General features: G+C 44.9%; 1 protein-coding gene across 3 annotated transcripts in view; it reads left to right on the top strand.

The window, feature by feature from the left end:
- Positions 1 to 16,278, top strand: part of ANGEL2 (angel homolog 2) — a 29,780-nt gene extending 13,502 nt beyond the window's left edge. For all 3 annotated transcript variants that reach the window (XM_078606337.1, XM_078606339.1, XM_078606340.1), the window contains exons 6-11: positions 3,214 to 3,306; positions 4,216 to 4,377; positions 7,099 to 7,324; positions 8,282 to 8,387; positions 9,741 to 9,901; positions 11,366 to 16,278. In XM_078606337.1, the coding sequence (XP_078462463.1) occupies positions 3,214 to 3,306; positions 4,216 to 4,377; positions 7,099 to 7,324; positions 8,282 to 8,387; positions 9,741 to 9,901; positions 11,366 to 11,541 (924 nt within the window). In that variant the 3' untranslated portion in view covers positions 11,542 to 16,278. The remainder of the gene's footprint in view (positions 1 to 3,213; positions 3,307 to 4,215; positions 4,378 to 7,098; positions 7,325 to 8,281; positions 8,388 to 9,740; positions 9,902 to 11,365) is intronic.
- Positions 16,279 to 16,423: the final 145 nt, after the last annotated feature.

Here is a 16,423-nt window from a genome sequence, read left to right as displayed (position 1 = left end):
TTCTTGCTCGACACCGATGCGAGCAACACGGGTATTGGGGGCGTGCTCTCCCAGGTGGTTGACGGCGTGGAACGTGTGGTTGCGTACGGCAGTCGGGTGTTGTCTCCAGCGGAGCAACGATATTGTGTCACCCGTAGGGAACTGTTGGCAATTGTCCATTTCATCCAACAGTATCGCCCATATCTGTACGGTCGGCATTTCACCGTCCGCACAGATCATGCGGCACTGCAGTACGCCCTGAGGGTTCAACAGCCATCGGGACAATTGTCCCGCTGGTTGGAGGTCCTCCAGGACTACGATTTCCAAACCACATACCGTAAGGGCGTTCGCCACACCAACGCGGACGCTCTGTCGCGCTTGCCAACCACCTCCGAGTGTGCATGCCTCCTGGGGTCTGGACGTTGCAGACCTCCAGGGGACACATCGGTTCCTGTCTTGGCGGCCGCCAACGACGACGATACAGTAGTTACTAATTCGATCGAACAACAGGGCAAAGATTCCCTGTTGGGGTTGCCCGTCATTGACTGGGGGCGCCTCCAGATGGAGGATGTGTCCCTCCTCGGGTGGCGACGTCGCGTTGGCGGTGCGGCGGGGGGAAAAAGAGGTGGTTCCGACGCATGGGAAATGTGCCAAGGCCTGCTGATGCATTGGGACGGGAAGTCGCGTCGACATCGGCTGGTGGTCCCTACTGGGTTGCGGGGCAGGGTGGTATGGGCCGCTCATGAGCGCCTCCTACACCTGGGGACCCAAAAGACTCTCGCCTTGCTGCAACTTGATTTTTATTGGCCTGGCATGACGAGGGATGTTGGGGATTTGTTGGGATCATGCCCTCGATGTGCACAACGCAAACCGCCGGCACGGGAGTCTAACCCGCCCTTGCAATCGATCAAAGTGTCCAGGATAAACGAGCTGGTCGCTCTGGACATTTTGGGACCATTCCCCGCCACCCCCAGGGGGAATAGATATTTGTTGACTGGTGTCGAGTATTTTACACGCTGGCCTATGGCCTGGCCTCTGGCCAACCAGTCGGCAGCAGCTATCGTGGAGGCCTTTGTTCAGGGTTATGTCCTGGACAAAGGTGCTCCGGAGAGGCTGCTGACCGACCAGGGCAGAAATTTTTCCGGTAAACTACTCAGACAAGTCTGTGATCTCCTGGGCACAAAGAAAATTCGGACCTCCCCATATCACCCACAAACTGACGGGATGGTCGAACGGTTGCATCGCACCATCACGTCCATGTTATCGCAACAAGTTTCGGACTCGCAAACGGATTGGGACCTACAAATTCAGGGGGTCTTGGCGGCGTACCGGATGGCACCCCATGCAGCTACGGGGTTTTCTCCCTTTTACCTCATGTACGGCCGAGAACCAGACCCGCCTGTTCGTGCCCAGTTGCAGATCCCCGTGCCGCAGGGAAAAACTAATCTGGCTGACCACGTTAAATTTAATCTGGACAAATTGACCGAGGCACGGGATGCTGCAATGCAAAACTCTGACCTCCGTCAGAAGGCGAATGAGCGCCTCAGATTGAGTCGAGCGCACATGCTGCAGTGGAAGCCGGGGGACAAGGCATGGCTGCACTGCCCCCAGGTGCCACTGGCAACCTCCTCTAAACTGGTGCGGCCGTGGCGGGGCCCTGTGGAAGTGGTGGAGGTGTTACGACCGCAGTGCGTGCGCATCAAGTGGGGGAAGCGGCGATGGTTCGTGCACCCCTCTAGGTTAAAACCCTTCTCTGCGGTACACAATCACACTTCACACGCGCGTGGCCAAGCATGTGGGGGGTCGGCCGACTCGCTGGGTCCGTCTCCGTCGCTCTCACCTAATGCCTTGCCGGCTGTGCCACCTTCAGGTGCATCAGGAGTGACGGGCTCACGCCCAATCACCCCTCCTGCGGATACCGAGGGTCACGCGGAGTCGGATGAATGCTCACCCCAAGACGGAAAATTGCCACCTGATGGTCCGCCACACGCGGTTACCCCGTGTGAGGGGCCCGCTGCAAGGACGCGCGCTAAAATGCGCAAACTGTTGTGAGGCCGGAAAATGTGTACATAGCTGTTGTGTTCATTGGATGTTGTGTGGGTGGTGTGTTCCCCACTCCTCGGATGTACATATGTTGGCTTCACCGTGTGTTGTGTGTGCGTGGTGGGTTCCCTGCTGATTGTATATAGGCTGTTTTTTTTACGGAATTCGTATTTATTCGGGGGGGGGTGCGACGGGTTGTTTTCTCATCTTGCTGTTGCGTTCTTGTTCTGGTTCCTGTTATTGTTCAAAAATAGTGAGGCACACGCGCGGTCAGGGGGTGAAGGCACCTTTATTGTCAAATTTTTGTATGTTGGCAGCCGGGACGGCTGCATGCTATGCGGGGGGGAGTGATGTAGGGGTGTTAGAGAGAGAGCCCGTTATGCATGGCAGCCTATGGTAAACAAACACAGTAGGCGGGGCTACATGTGTGCACAAGCAGGTGCCCTCTGCGACGTCCGCGCCAGACACCCTGGGGGGTCGATTCGGTCATTATGATCCCCCGGGGCCCCACCCCTCAGGGAGGGGTTGGGTATAAAAGGGGAATGTATCGAAGGGCTCGGGAGTGTTGTGTTAGCTAAGAAGAGAAGAGGAAGACGTCCTAGATAGAGCCCTGGTCTCCCCCTGGCACGCCGTCCTTATCAGGACCGCGCAGGCTCGAGCCAGTGGCGTGGTACCAGAGCCAGAGCCAGTGCTGGTCTGGACTCTGGGTACCGGGCCCGACTGACCAGTGTCGGGCCAAGATAGCCTCCCCTAGCCCATTAGAGGAGGACTCAGAGGCAGGCTAGGGTTAGCCTAGAGGTGTGTCCTCAGATAGACGGGTGAGGGGGCCGATACCCCCTCAGTGTGTATGTCACAACGTATGGTGTTAAATAAACAAGTGTGCCTCCAACTCCGGTGTGAACGAGTCATAAGCGTTACTACACATATATATTCAAAAGAACAAAACCTTTGTGAACACTGCTGTTGCCAAGGTAGCTCTGCTGTACAACTTAATTGTCTGCAAATGACCCTTGTGTCAACATTTCATAATAAAATTTACTTTTTTCCTATTCTATGAGGATGTGCAGAAAAGTAAAGTTACAATATTGACAGTCCTTTTCTAGACTCCAGGAAATGTAATGGATCCCAGTCGTATCACTGTTATGTGTGGTTAATGATAATTTCACGAATGTTATTGTTTTTGTTGACTAGGGTACAAGTTCGGCACCCTATACACAATTCCCCCCGAGTGTCTGCATTGCCAACACACATCTCCTCTTCAATCCCAAAAGGGGGGATATCAAGGTACATTAATATCGTTTTTGGTGTCTTTACGTTGTTATTTTCATAGTTGAATAACCAACGATTTGTTTGTTTTAATGTTAAGGTCCTCAACATTGCTGTTATTACAGGGTAATCCATTTATAAATACACCACTGATTTCTCAAGAGTCAAAGTGATTTCCTGTTCAAATGTATGTACGTGTGTATGTTGAACTTCTTTTGCGCCGTACGTAGCCAACCTTGCTAATCGGAGGTGCGGGGGAAGGACAACAATTAAACACAGACCACAAACTAAACACAATGATGAACATTGAGGCAGCGTTCATCTATTACAGCCCTGAGTCAGTGGTGGAAACTCAGCATCCCGTTGGCAGGGACAAGTCCTGTGGACTTTACCCACAAAGTTTTACTCATTCTATTGACCCCAGAGAGAGATGGACTAAATCAACCCCCAGCCGGGTGGATTGGTGAAGTGGAGCCAAGGAGCTGTTCGGATATCACTCGCCACTCATGTTACCCGTGGCCTGGAATCCAACTGGAGGACAATGTACCTTGACATTGGAAGTTATTCAGTTTCGTAAACAAATGTGTTCATGACCGTCACGTAATTATTTTCATTATATAACATTCAGGCTTTTTTTTTATATATAAACACATTAAGTTAATATTACTGTTTATAGTGTTCAAGAAAAAATGCTATCATTGTTGGCCGTCTGTCAAGGATGGCCTTCAGTAGTTCTCAGCGTGATGTCTGTCTTGCATCTTCGAAGCAGATGCCGCAATGTCCAGCAAGGCGGAAATAATTCATAATCTAAATAATCAGGAAGCCAAATCTGTTTATTTATTTTCATGTGTACTCCAGTATGTTTAGCTTGTAATGGCCTTTTTGTTTGTTTCCTTGTTCCTGCGCGTCTCGTGTAATGGTCTGCAGCTTGCCCAACTGGCCCTGCTGCTCGCCGAGATTGACAAAGTGTCGGACGGCGGACGTTTGCCGGTGCTGCTGTGCGGAGACTTCAACAGCGTGCCCGGCTCACCGCTGTACCACTTCCTACGCCACGGATACCTCCACTACCACGGCCTGCCTGCCTGGAAGGCGAGGCCCTGCATCTGCTGCACTTTTGTGTCTCATGTTAACATCGTCATCATAGTCGTCATCTGTCCCTTCCGTCTGCTCGCTAGTGACGAAGAGGCCAAATTATTTTCCACCTGGGTTCTCGTCTTCTTCAATCTCCATCCGTTGTCTTCATCTATCCGCCGGGTTTTCTGTCTTCTCCTACTCCTGTATCCTTTCACTTTTCTGTCGCATCGCCAATTACGGGATCTTGTCCGGGCTTATTCTCGTGATGTGTGCCAGCTACTGAAGCCTTCTTTCCTTCACTTTACTGGAATAATGTTTAGTTGTATCTGTGTCGTTCATACTAATTACTTCTCACTATCCCTGGGGAACCACAGACAAGCTGGAAGGCGGCCAGGTGGAGAGTTGGTGTCAACAATTGCCCAAGCCCTGCAATCTCTATGTTTTAAGAAGATTTCGGCAAATTAATGAGTGCTTATACACTTTGTTGAACAAGGTAGTTTTGTTATATAGTAATTTTATATCTCTGCAGTCTTGAAACTGCACGAGTCTTGTATTCCAGCCATGTGCTGTGTACACTTTTAAAGTGAGGAGCGGTTTCTAAAGAGTGGAACTCATTCTCTATTTGTAGTGTTCAATTTTTTTTCATGTTTTTACATTTACATAACAGTGAGATATTAACTACCTCGCCTCGTGTACAGAAGCTTGTTGGTTTGATCGCGACCCTGACGCCTGCTGTATATTTTGAGTTTGCATGTCTCCCTGTGGTTGCATGGATTTTTATTTCGGTCCTCCGGTTTTTCCCTCCACATTTATAAATATGAGTTTCGAGTATTTGGCTGATGTAAATTTCCACGTGATAAGCCACTTGATTGGGCTATCATTTGTGGCCAGGTTACTTCTGAAAAATATCTATATAACTCAGTAGGCCTTACCTGGTAAAATAAAAATAAATATTTTGTTTAGAATCATGTATGTTCGTCAACCATTAACTTGCAAAGAGAAATTAAATTTATTGTACAATTCAATGAGAGTACCGGGCAGTCCTTGCCAATGGGTGCAGCCTAAATGTAATTGGCCACAACAGCAAAGGAGGGAGTGACAAGACCCCACGTGTAGTCATTTGCAGCACCTCTGATCAGTCCACATATGAAGCGATTGTTGAGCTTTACCGACAGATGGCGTGAAAGGTCAAAACCAGTTGGTTGGACTGCTGGGTCTGTCGCGAAGTGCACAGTGGCTATGCCTGAGCTTGTTCTTGCTACTCGGTATGCTGCCTGAAAATGACATTGAGGTTTTTTAGAGGAATTGTCCAAGCAGAGGGCCTGAAGCTAAAACAGTGGCTCGGTGGATTGAACACACTCTTTGATTCTTTCGGTAAAGTCAATTAGGTGGGAAAAAAAAATAGAAAAAAATATATATATAAATAACTATTATTATTATTATTTTTTTCACCTACGTGACTTTACCGAAAGAACCAAAGAGTATGGATCCTTGCAGTCACGAAAACTTCAAATCTAGGATGGATTGAGCACACTTTTAAACGTGTGGCTTGTCTTGCACATCAAGGATTCTGCAAGGCGAATTGTCGCCTGGTGTCAGAACGGGCGATGTTGGACAGAACGGGCAGCCAGGCCAGGTTGGTTTGGTCTCATTCTACCTTTTGTTATATGCATAGTTTCATTTGCAGCTGAGCATCCACAAGTGCTGTTTGGGAAGAGCTGAGAATCCAGAAGTCATTGCCGAGTCAAATCCAGAGCTCCGTAGCATCAGCATATTCCCAAAGATCTATGGAAAGTAGTACGTTAGGAGTAAGTCGAAGAGGTAGCTTAAGGAATGTATAAATACGGAAAACAAGTCGCCGATATGGTTGTGATAGAACAAGAAATGAGAACAAGAGATGAGAGACAAAATCAACTACAGAGTGGATGCCGAGAGTGGGTAAAGAAGCAGAATTCAAAACGCTTGAAGGCCACTACTGGACGGCAGCGATGAAAGAAAGGAATTCAGATGATCCAGTTATTATTGACTGCATAATTGCATTGCACTCTCATGCCTATGGATTGCCCTCTCATGCTTACGTGTCTTTTGGATTGCACCCGTTGGGTGGCACTCCCTCGTCGAGGAGGCCGCTCTTCTCCTTTTCTACAGCTACATGCTAATTTCTCACATTAACATCACGAGCCCCGGCCACGTCTTTATAACCCCTGAGCTACACCCATTTCAAACCTTTTAAAACAGTCTGCCTCAGCAGCAGACCATGCTTTCCCACCTAATGACGGACGCTTGTGTTGCGCCCGAAACGTCGTGATCTATTTTATTTTCTACCTACGTGACTTTACCGAAAGAACCAAAGAGTATGGATTCCTGCAGTCACGAAAGCTTCAAATCAAGATTGCATAATTACCATTTAAAGAACTCGAGCTATTAAGGTTTGGTTCAAGGTGTGTCTGTCTTGAATAATAATGTACAGCCCAAAGAAGGGCTCCCCGTAGGAGTTGTGAAACCATACTTAGGCTGCTGCTCATTGTGGGGCAGTCGAGAGAGGGCACCCAAGACCGGCTCATATCTCTGATAATGTCATCCATGGCTGGTAATCGAATTTGGATCGCCGGGTTCACAGTGTAGACGAAACCACTGCCCGACTGCTTCACCCCCTATCGCGAAGGCTGCACAGAATTGTAGAGCAAACTCAACGTCTGTGCTAAGTGGAGCGATGGTGTGTGTGTGTGTGCGCAGGTGTCAGGGCAGCAGGAAGTGTACCAGGCAAATCATCGTCTGCTGCAAGCCCCGCTTTGGCCTCAAACACTCGGCGTGTCTCCGTTCTGCCAGTACATGGAGGTGAGCAAACCTCAAGCAGCCCAACAAGCCAAGCCCCTCCAGCCGCCAGAGTCGGCACAACGACCATCACCGCCGGCCAGCTTGGGTACCACAGCCGCCACTGCGCTGCAAGAGCGGGCAGCAGGTACAGAAAACAACCCCACTCCTCACGCTCACCCACTACACGCCTGGAGGTAGCGTTTGGCTTCTAACGATGCACCAATCAATTGATTATAACGGATTCTTACGCTCACGACATGTGCATTAGGATACATGTTTTTGGTAATGCCGAGTTTAAATGTTATGGAAATTAATGCTAATGTTTACGTGACAAACCTTACTGGTTGGCTCTGTCGGCTAGTCGCGGGTTTAACAACAAGTTTATATTTACGCAATCTAACCCACAAGAAAACCTTTACTATAGAATTTTATGTCAATGTTACATTTAAGCTAGATGCAAACTAATGTATTGTTGAATCAAGTTACGACCACAGTATTGTGACAATTCATAACATTTCTGTCGGGGTAAATCGTTACATGCTGAGCTATTCTCGTTTTAATTGGGGATTACCAACTGCACATATTGTCAGAGCAAGTGGTGAACATGTAAATCAACGGCCTACCCCCAGGTACAATTTTGGAGTGAATAATGTTTGACTGATCAATAGGCTATTTGTGGGGCATGCTGCATTGTGCTTGAATATTATGTAACTTCATTATTTATCAAATCAAGATATTTAAGTATCGTTTAGAGAGCTCTTATAAGCGAAAACTTCATGATAATCACTGATAGAGATTGGTTGTAGTTATTTTCTTGAAGTAAATATTCAGCAAAATAACTTAACAATTCTGGAAATTCGCTATATGAAGCTGGTTGTAATCACCAGCGAAACCTCGTACTCAATTGTAAATGTTGTGGTTTAACTCGTCATCACACCGATGTACTGAACTTATCGCCAATTGTCACGTTTTGTTGACGTGACAAAGCTTACGAATTGGCTGTGTCGGGTGGTGGGTCAACGGCACATTTATATTTACGTGATCTAACCCAGAAACCTTCTGAATGAACATGTGTTTTTGCTTTCACGGTACATTGCTACAGCTCCGGCTGTAGCCAGCAACCAACTAAAGGCAGCACCTTCAGGGAACGCCCCATGTGGACATTATGCCACATCCGGAGGCGGATCACGTTCTCATACTAACTGCAGGTACGCTGGCACGTATAACACAGCGACTTGCTCTTGTGAGAATGACACTATCATCCTTTACTGTGCGCTTGAATCCAGAAGTCAAGGTGATTGAAGGAAATAGCTTGAACTACCAAACCATCGTGTTACGCTCTTGGGGGCTATTCCTTCGCACAGCGTTGAATTGGGGCCAATTGAGTCGATTGTGTTGTTGTTGTTGGAATGAGCAGTGGTACTGTTTGTCCGATAGAGGGAGTGCCTAGCTTTCATTCACATACCTTGCGCGGAAAGTTTCACAGCATGACCAGTTCCGAACAGCTGTTAAAGCCGACTGACGTCACACTGCAGCCCATCACAACATTGGTGCAATGACATCCCCACAAATAGAATGTGGAATGCCATGCATATAAATTGCCACATCACATTGTGTTTGTTACCAATTTGCTTTCATTTAGGGGAATGTTGCATCTCTGATTATGTCTGAGGAGCGTGTGCGCATGAGAAATGCTATTACATGTGGGCAGCACTGCAGTGTGCATGCATTATTTATTATCCCAGCGTAATGGGAGAAGGTGTTCCTGGATGTCAGGAGCACAGATGGTGGTGGGGTCGTCATACTAGCCTTGGCTGCGTAACTTGAACCCTACTGGGGCCCATCAAACTCCCTAGGCTATAAGACATGGCAACAGATGACACTCCCATTTTTTCAAATTATTCTCGAGGGGTGCCACTGAGCTCTGGTATTGTTTAGCTTTGAGTCATTCTGACAGCTTTGTCAGTCAGCTGAATGAAACTTACGGGATTTTTACCATATGTCCCTGACTGCCAGTGTGGTTTCCCATGAAATGAAACTTCATTGTAGATTTGACATTGAATATGCTTAACAGAGCGGTAACGTTTTTGACATTTGATGCGTTTCAAATTATCAACTGTAAAAGGGGGGCGGATCATTGAAAAAAGGCAATACTGTATATTAATATGCACGTTCATTATGCTATGGTGTGGTTATACAACATTTTGAAAGTCATATTTATAACTTATATTTTATTCGAGAATCTTTTAATTGTAATAAAATAATAAAATATATAAGCTATGTGCAATTAAACCTCATGGTGAAAATATGTATTTTATCAAATTTAAATGTTATCTCGGTGCATAAGGCTACACAATGCATCTAACATCTTTAATAACAATATTCTATTTCCTAACAACTTCAGTAACAAAACATGTGTTACCTGTTTGCTTTTTAACGTATATAACATTACAATCGTAATTGCATAACGTGATATTACTTTACAATAAATGGCCATTGTATCCATCGCTGTCTTCCTTTGCCCACCGAATTTCACTTCTCCCTCCCTTGCCAACCCCAAGCCCTTTCCCTAAGGCGATCCAGCACAGGATGAGCTTCAACTCTGTCTACTCACACTTCGTCCCAGAGGAAAACCTAATGGAGGCGACCATCTGTACATCCACAACAGGAGTCACAGTGGATTACATTTTTTACACATGTCCGAGTCCATCACCCTTCGAAGGCAAGTGCTCTTCACTGGATGCTGAGGTTTAGTTAGGCACAGTAATGAAGAAACCAATGTATTAATATCTTAATATCTCGCAGATTTGCCGACCCTATACGTGCCATCCCTCCCGGTTAGCACGTTTGGTTACGTACGGTGCGAAAGAAGTTCAACATACACACATCTCGAAGTCTTAGTGTTTTGTTGGCTGGTGCCCCCTCTGAGTTCCCAGGATGTGGCTCCTCCACACACTGGGTGGCCCTTCTGCTGTGCTGCTCCCCATCTGTGGAGCGCCTGGCCCAGTGTTGTTAGCAATTCAAAGACACCGGCGGTGTTTAAACCCCGCCTCAAGACACATTTGTTTTCTCTGGCTTTTGGTTCTCTAAATTACCTCCTACACTCAGTCTTCCCTGCCCTTGGCCAATGATTTATTTTTGTTATGTACAGCACTTTGAGCACCTTGTAGAATGGTGCTTTATGTAATTAAATATTAATATTAATGTAACCATTTCTGTATAAAAGCTAAGCCATTACATTGGCCTCAATCTTACCCTTTTGCAAGCCAAAAGGCTTGCTATGGTGCTCTTGTTAATCCTGGGACACAGTTTCTGTTTGAGCATCATTGTCCCTTTGTTGCAAGATGCCCATCCAGGGCCTGGGTGTGTCTTAACCTATATCCATTTTCTTATTATAATACCTTTGTATGAGATACACTGCTTTCAACAGACTAACAGTTGTTTTTATGAATAGGGGTCCATGTGGCAGTGTAATATTACAGCTTTAGCTCTTGTGATATACGATTTATTCCACAAATCCTCCATGCTCATTTTCATAATTCTGTTTTCAACGTTGTGCTTACAAGATTATTGAATGCTGCCATGGTGTGGCGGTTAGTACATGAGAATTGCAATCCAGAGGTCACCGGTTCAATTGCATCTCGTGGCACAGCAGTATAAGTGTGTACGCAGCAGTCGATTGGCAGGTCACGTCGAGTTGGTGTAAAGTGTGGGTACAGGTCACCTCTTCCAAGAAGCGTGGAAGAATAGGCCCAAAATATCCTCGAGTGGAATCCTTTACACCGCTAGTGTGACATGAGCAAGAAATTTATAACATTCTGCTATTTGTTCTACCAGTGCTCCACTTTAATTTTAATAATTTTGTTTAATGTCACTCCTATGAGATGTAGAATACTGCTCATACCATGTGAAGTTCTGTGGAAGTGAAATGTAAAGCTAGAAGGAGAACTGCATTTACTGCTGTACAGCTTCGACAAACTAAACACAACCAAAAGCAGTTCTTAATAAATTTGTTTTTAAGCTAGGTTTAATTGTGCTTAGCTCCAGTGGCTTCCTAATATCGGAAGGAAGTGGCGTTCCAGACGGCGGAAGAAGCGCCTCTGTAAGCGCGCAATGATGCGGTGACCACTGCCTGTTTGATGCTTGAGCAGTGTGTGTTGTGGCGTGCGCAACGTGACGTGTGCAGGCCGGCCCTGGAGGGAGGCAGGCAGCAGGTGCCCGGGGTTTGGCTGGCGGCTGAGGCCTATTGCGCGCCTCACCCTGCTCACGTTGCCGCAGATCTGGCAGCACAAGGGCCTCCCCAATGAGGCGGCGCCTTCCGACCACCTGCCCCTTCTCGCCAAATTTGCCCTCGAGTTCTAACCCCCCTCACCGCCCGCCAGCTGCTATTAATATTGATTGCTGGAGAAATCTCTTGGGCAAGAATGGGCATGCCCACTACGATGTATGAGGCTCATCTGGACGTCGTTTTTAACTCCGGTCGACGTCTAACACTCCTCTTACCCCATCTCCACTGGCATATCCGAGCCGAGCCAGCGCGGGGCCCTCGCGGTATGGGTGGTTTTCCACTGGCTTTTGGGTGACCTGAGCAAGAACCAAACAATGCTACGCTGAGCATCGCAAGACATCTGACTTGGGGGCCAAGCAGGGTCAGCGGCGGATCTATCGATGCCTTTTTTTGCACATAACAACTCAAGGCAGACCGTCGCCTCATCTTCTACGTGCATCTCCACTCGCTCCTTGTGTGTGATGTCAGCTGCACGGCTTTGCTTCTGGAGTGGAAACACAAATCGGTGCCTCCTGAGTCACGCTGGGCTGGCTTGGTGTGGCCATTGTGCGGTTGTCCAGTGGAAAAAAGCAAGCAACATTCACAGTGGAATGTTCTACCTCACTGTTTGCCATTCAAGTTTTGCTCACAGTGTCTCTGCAATGGCCAAAGTATGAGCTTAATCAGTGCCCCTCCCCCCACCGCCAAATTCAAACTGAGCTTATGTGAAGCCTCCACCACCATGGGAAGCTGGTCACTCCCTGGCTGCATGAACATCGCTTTTTGTTTTGTTTCCTGTAAGACTTAGAGGTGGAAAGCAAAAGCCATGGAATGTTTTAAATGCACATAATTGTCCACAAAACGGCCATATCTAGCAACACGATTTGTTTCAAATATGAATTGACACTTAAACATAATGAAAAAGATAATTTTCTATATAGAAAAACAAGAATCCTACTCATCAATGTTTTCTGTTTAAGTTATGTCTTCCATTTCTTCATACTTAAGAAATACTTTCCTTTTACTTAACGTTGTCTGTGCTTGCATTTTAAGTTGTTCACCGTACTGTTCACATCTCCCCCGGTGAGCGGTGTGCAGTATTGCCACAAGTGCTTAGCTGTTCATAAAACACAGTGAATACAAAGCCACAGTTTGTACACCCTGCATAACACAGACTTAAAGCATTTCATTGAAAGGTCAGAGTAGAGAACAAGATGGCTTTAAAGTCAGTGTTGTGAGTGTACCTCCTACACTCCTTGGAAAACACTGTGTGTCCTCTACATAAGAACATTGAACCATGACTGAAAATCTATTGGACAATAACTGTAACGGTTCTGTCCCATGGGAATTCTACCTCCTACAGTACAGGATAATGTAGTTCCTTGCAAATTGAAAAGAGAGTTCTGTGTATTAGAAGTTAGCAGCACGCTCCATATCACAAAACCAGCCCGACCTTGTAAACAATTTATGTAATGTGGTACAGCTTTGCAGAATTGTAAATGGAAAGCTTGATTATAATGTACTACACAACACATTTTTGGGGGCTTAGGTTGGATTCAAACCGGTGAATCATATGTATGTGTGTTGAACTTCTTTCACACCAACAAAGGAAAGACATAAAGCAAATTCGACTCTAGGCAAGCATGTTTAATTTCGATTAAATGCATGGGCCAATTATCTATGAAACTACAAATAGACTTTGGCTTAGCAATCACTATTTCCCACCCTCCCATGCACCAGAGAGTTTGTGTGGGAGGGCCTGGGAAGAATTGACGTGAATCACTGTCACGTACGACTGGCTTTACAAGCACTCCCATGTCTTCTGTGCCGACCAAAGCCTATCACAAGGTAGTTCATTATTACACAGATATTAAAAAGCAACCTTTGGGAACACGTGGGTGTGGGTAGCTGGCTGGACTTCTTGCCCTATGCGACTGAACAATACAGGATTTCTGCAGAAGCATCGTTGAGTACATGCCTCTAAAGATTTGCTATCGGATGAACACGAAATGAGGAATTGTATTCCACTTAAAATGTGATTGTTCTTAAAGGGGGAGTCTGTGCTTCTGATTGAATTAATCGTGAATGTCTGCTCATGCAGATGTAACATGGCAGAAACATCCAGTTCTATTGTAATGTCTTGGCATTGCAATTGTTGTTATAGCTCAGAGTTATTACAGTGTGGGGCAATCACACTCACTTCGAGTGCTAATTGGGACATTATTCCACTCGTATAATCCTCTTGACTTGTATTGATCAACATACTCAATTCCAAGAGACTTACTAGATGCATAGTTGGAGTTTAAAACTTCAGGGTTTGTCTTGTGGGAAATGGTTTAGGAGGCTCGGTGTGAGATGTGCTAATGGAAGTAGCGTTTCTGTTCTGCTTTAATTCCAAGCAGCTATCTGTGTTTGATATTTATCCAAAATTCATTTGTTCATTTGCTTGAGTTGGGGGTTGAGGGGGTCTCCTTGGAACATAACAGGAGTGTGTAACATATTGGTCACATCTTGGCATGATTCACTGCTATTTGTGCCTGTAATCTTTAACGTTTAGCAAGGAAATAATCTTCAAATAGTGAAAATGTCTATACAAATATTAGGATAGAAGCCACGCAATTTGGCAGCTAATCACCATTAAATATATTTTGTAGCCAATTAAGGAGACTCGTATAACAATATATGCAGTTACATCTCGACTTAAAGCTTTCGTAACTGCATTAATTCATATTCTTTGGGTTTTTCGGTAAATGTTTTTTATTGTTCTACGTGACTTTACCGAAAAACCCAGAGAAAATGTATTGAGTTACCATGGTTATTTTGGGTCCTGGTTTTGTTATGTGGCCATATTTCCAAAACACCAGCTATTTGGCTCTAAAGGTTTTCTTTTCAAATGAACAAGAATGTGTTTTTGACAGTAGTAAGTGGAGTAAACAATCTTAAAAGTGGAATGTATCTAAATGTAGATGCGCTGCAAGTAGAACCAGCAGGTGTGAGTCAGGGTCACGGCAGAAACCCCATTGAGTAATTTTTTTAAAGTTGACTGCCAGGTGTGTAACATTTGGAGGAGAGGAACGTTGTGGTTGTTTATATGTATATATGTGTTAGCAATGCAACTGACTGACAAATTGGTGACATGTTTATAAAAGAAGAGCAATGGCTTAGTTATTTTCAAAGTTATTTTTGTCTTTACATTCTTAAAGTGCGCGTTCAAACGATGTATGGAACAAAGTCAAATCACATTGCCACGACAATTTCAAATCCCAAATTGCATTTTTACTTTGTAAACAGGTAAACCTCTTAACAGGTCATAGAAATAAAACCTCGTCCTTATATCTTGGCAAACTGACAAGGCACATTGGTGAGTGTTTCAAATTTGATAAATAATCTCACAACCTCATGTTGTTTGGCGATTGTCTGGCAATGGTGCACGAATGGCACGAATGTGTTGAGTTTTGTTGTTTATACTGCAATTAGCCATTTAGTGTCGCCAATCTCAGCATTACTACTCTCCCTACAAAAAAGTAACACGCAGTGTAATAAGGCGGTGGGTGGAGTTTCTTCAAGGGTCGTTGACAATGTCTGGCCACTCCACCGTAGTTATGGCATCTTGACGTGAACAGCATTTTGGCGTGTGAAGACAACATTGTGAATCTGTTCTAGATTTGAAGCTTTCGTGACTGCAAGGATTCATACTCTTAGGTTTTTTCCGGTAAAGTCACGTAGGTAAAAATAAATAATAAAAATTAATAATACTAATAATTGTGAATCCGTTTGTGCACCACAAGGTGCAGATGCGTTAAAGAACAATAGCAACAGGTAGGTGCAATTTAGCCTTTAAGGGTCAGTTTAGGGCCTATTTAATTTGGTTTAGAATGTTTTTTTTGTTACACTAGTTCAATGTCAACCTGTGCTACGGTTTTTTATGTTGTCTTTGTTAGGAATGATGTATTGTTTGAGTGGGGCAATTTTAAAGTTCAAAACCCGAGTGCAGAAGTTAATTATACATCTGTATTAGTCTCTGAATATTACTGCAATCACTCTTCACTGGACAATTATTAAAAAGATGTACAGGCAGTTAACTTGGAAGTAGCTCTATGAGTGATTTTCATAAGTGTATAGGGTAACGTAGTTTAGTTTCTGAAAACGCTAAATTAGCATTGTGAAGTGGGGTAAAACAGTTGCAAACTTATCTTCTGTACAGTACATGCCATACATCATTGAATTCATTCTTTGGTTTGTGAGATAAATGTCACAAGTTATTGAAAAGAAGCATATCACGTGCCTAAATCACCCAAGGTATATGCTACGTGGGTGTGAAATTAGGTTTAAAGGCACAGAGGGAGATCAGAGAGAAAAAGCTGCCAGCCTGTGCTCTCTGATGCCTGACGTCTTTAAAGCCCTCCTGGTGCTCTGCATATGCCACGTCTGCCCGTTCTCGGAGACTTTTAACTTGTGAGGACATCTCCACCCTCGTTCCATCGTTGGTTCAAACCCACACGAATGAATGCGATTCTGGCTCCAGTGTGTTACAACAGTTGCAACATGCATAGATAATTGTTGTAAGTGCTGTGTAGATTAAGGAAACAATATTGACCGTTAAAGTTTACATTGAATGTTCTAGGAGCTTTAACAGGTTTCACAATTTTGTCTTTCTAATACTTGTATGCCAGTGAGCAGATGTAATGGACAGACTATCGTCTAATGTATTGCACATTTACCGTTCATTCTTTAAAAAGTTGAGACTTTAAAATTACTTCTGTGCATGTTGATTTGTGCCTCATTTTTATTAAACTTGTTGCTGTTTAAATAAAAAGGCGAAGTTAAGTATACGTTATTCTTCATTGACGTACTTAACGGACTGTTGTATTTCTACCAACTCATCCCAAATCTAATACTGTATTATCTCCATGTATAGCCACTGAAGTTATTGGATTAACCATTTGTTACATAAAGCGCATCTGAAGAAATGTTATT

The sequence above is a fragment of the Lampetra planeri genome, chromosome 25 (genome assembly GCF_965212315.1).
Source record: "Lampetra planeri chromosome 25, kcLamPlan1.2.h2, whole genome shotgun sequence".
NCBI classification, from domain to species: Eukaryota; Metazoa; Chordata; class Hyperoartia; order Petromyzontiformes; family Petromyzontidae; genus Lampetra; species Lampetra planeri.
This window is presented reverse-complemented; position numbering and strand designations above follow the sequence as displayed.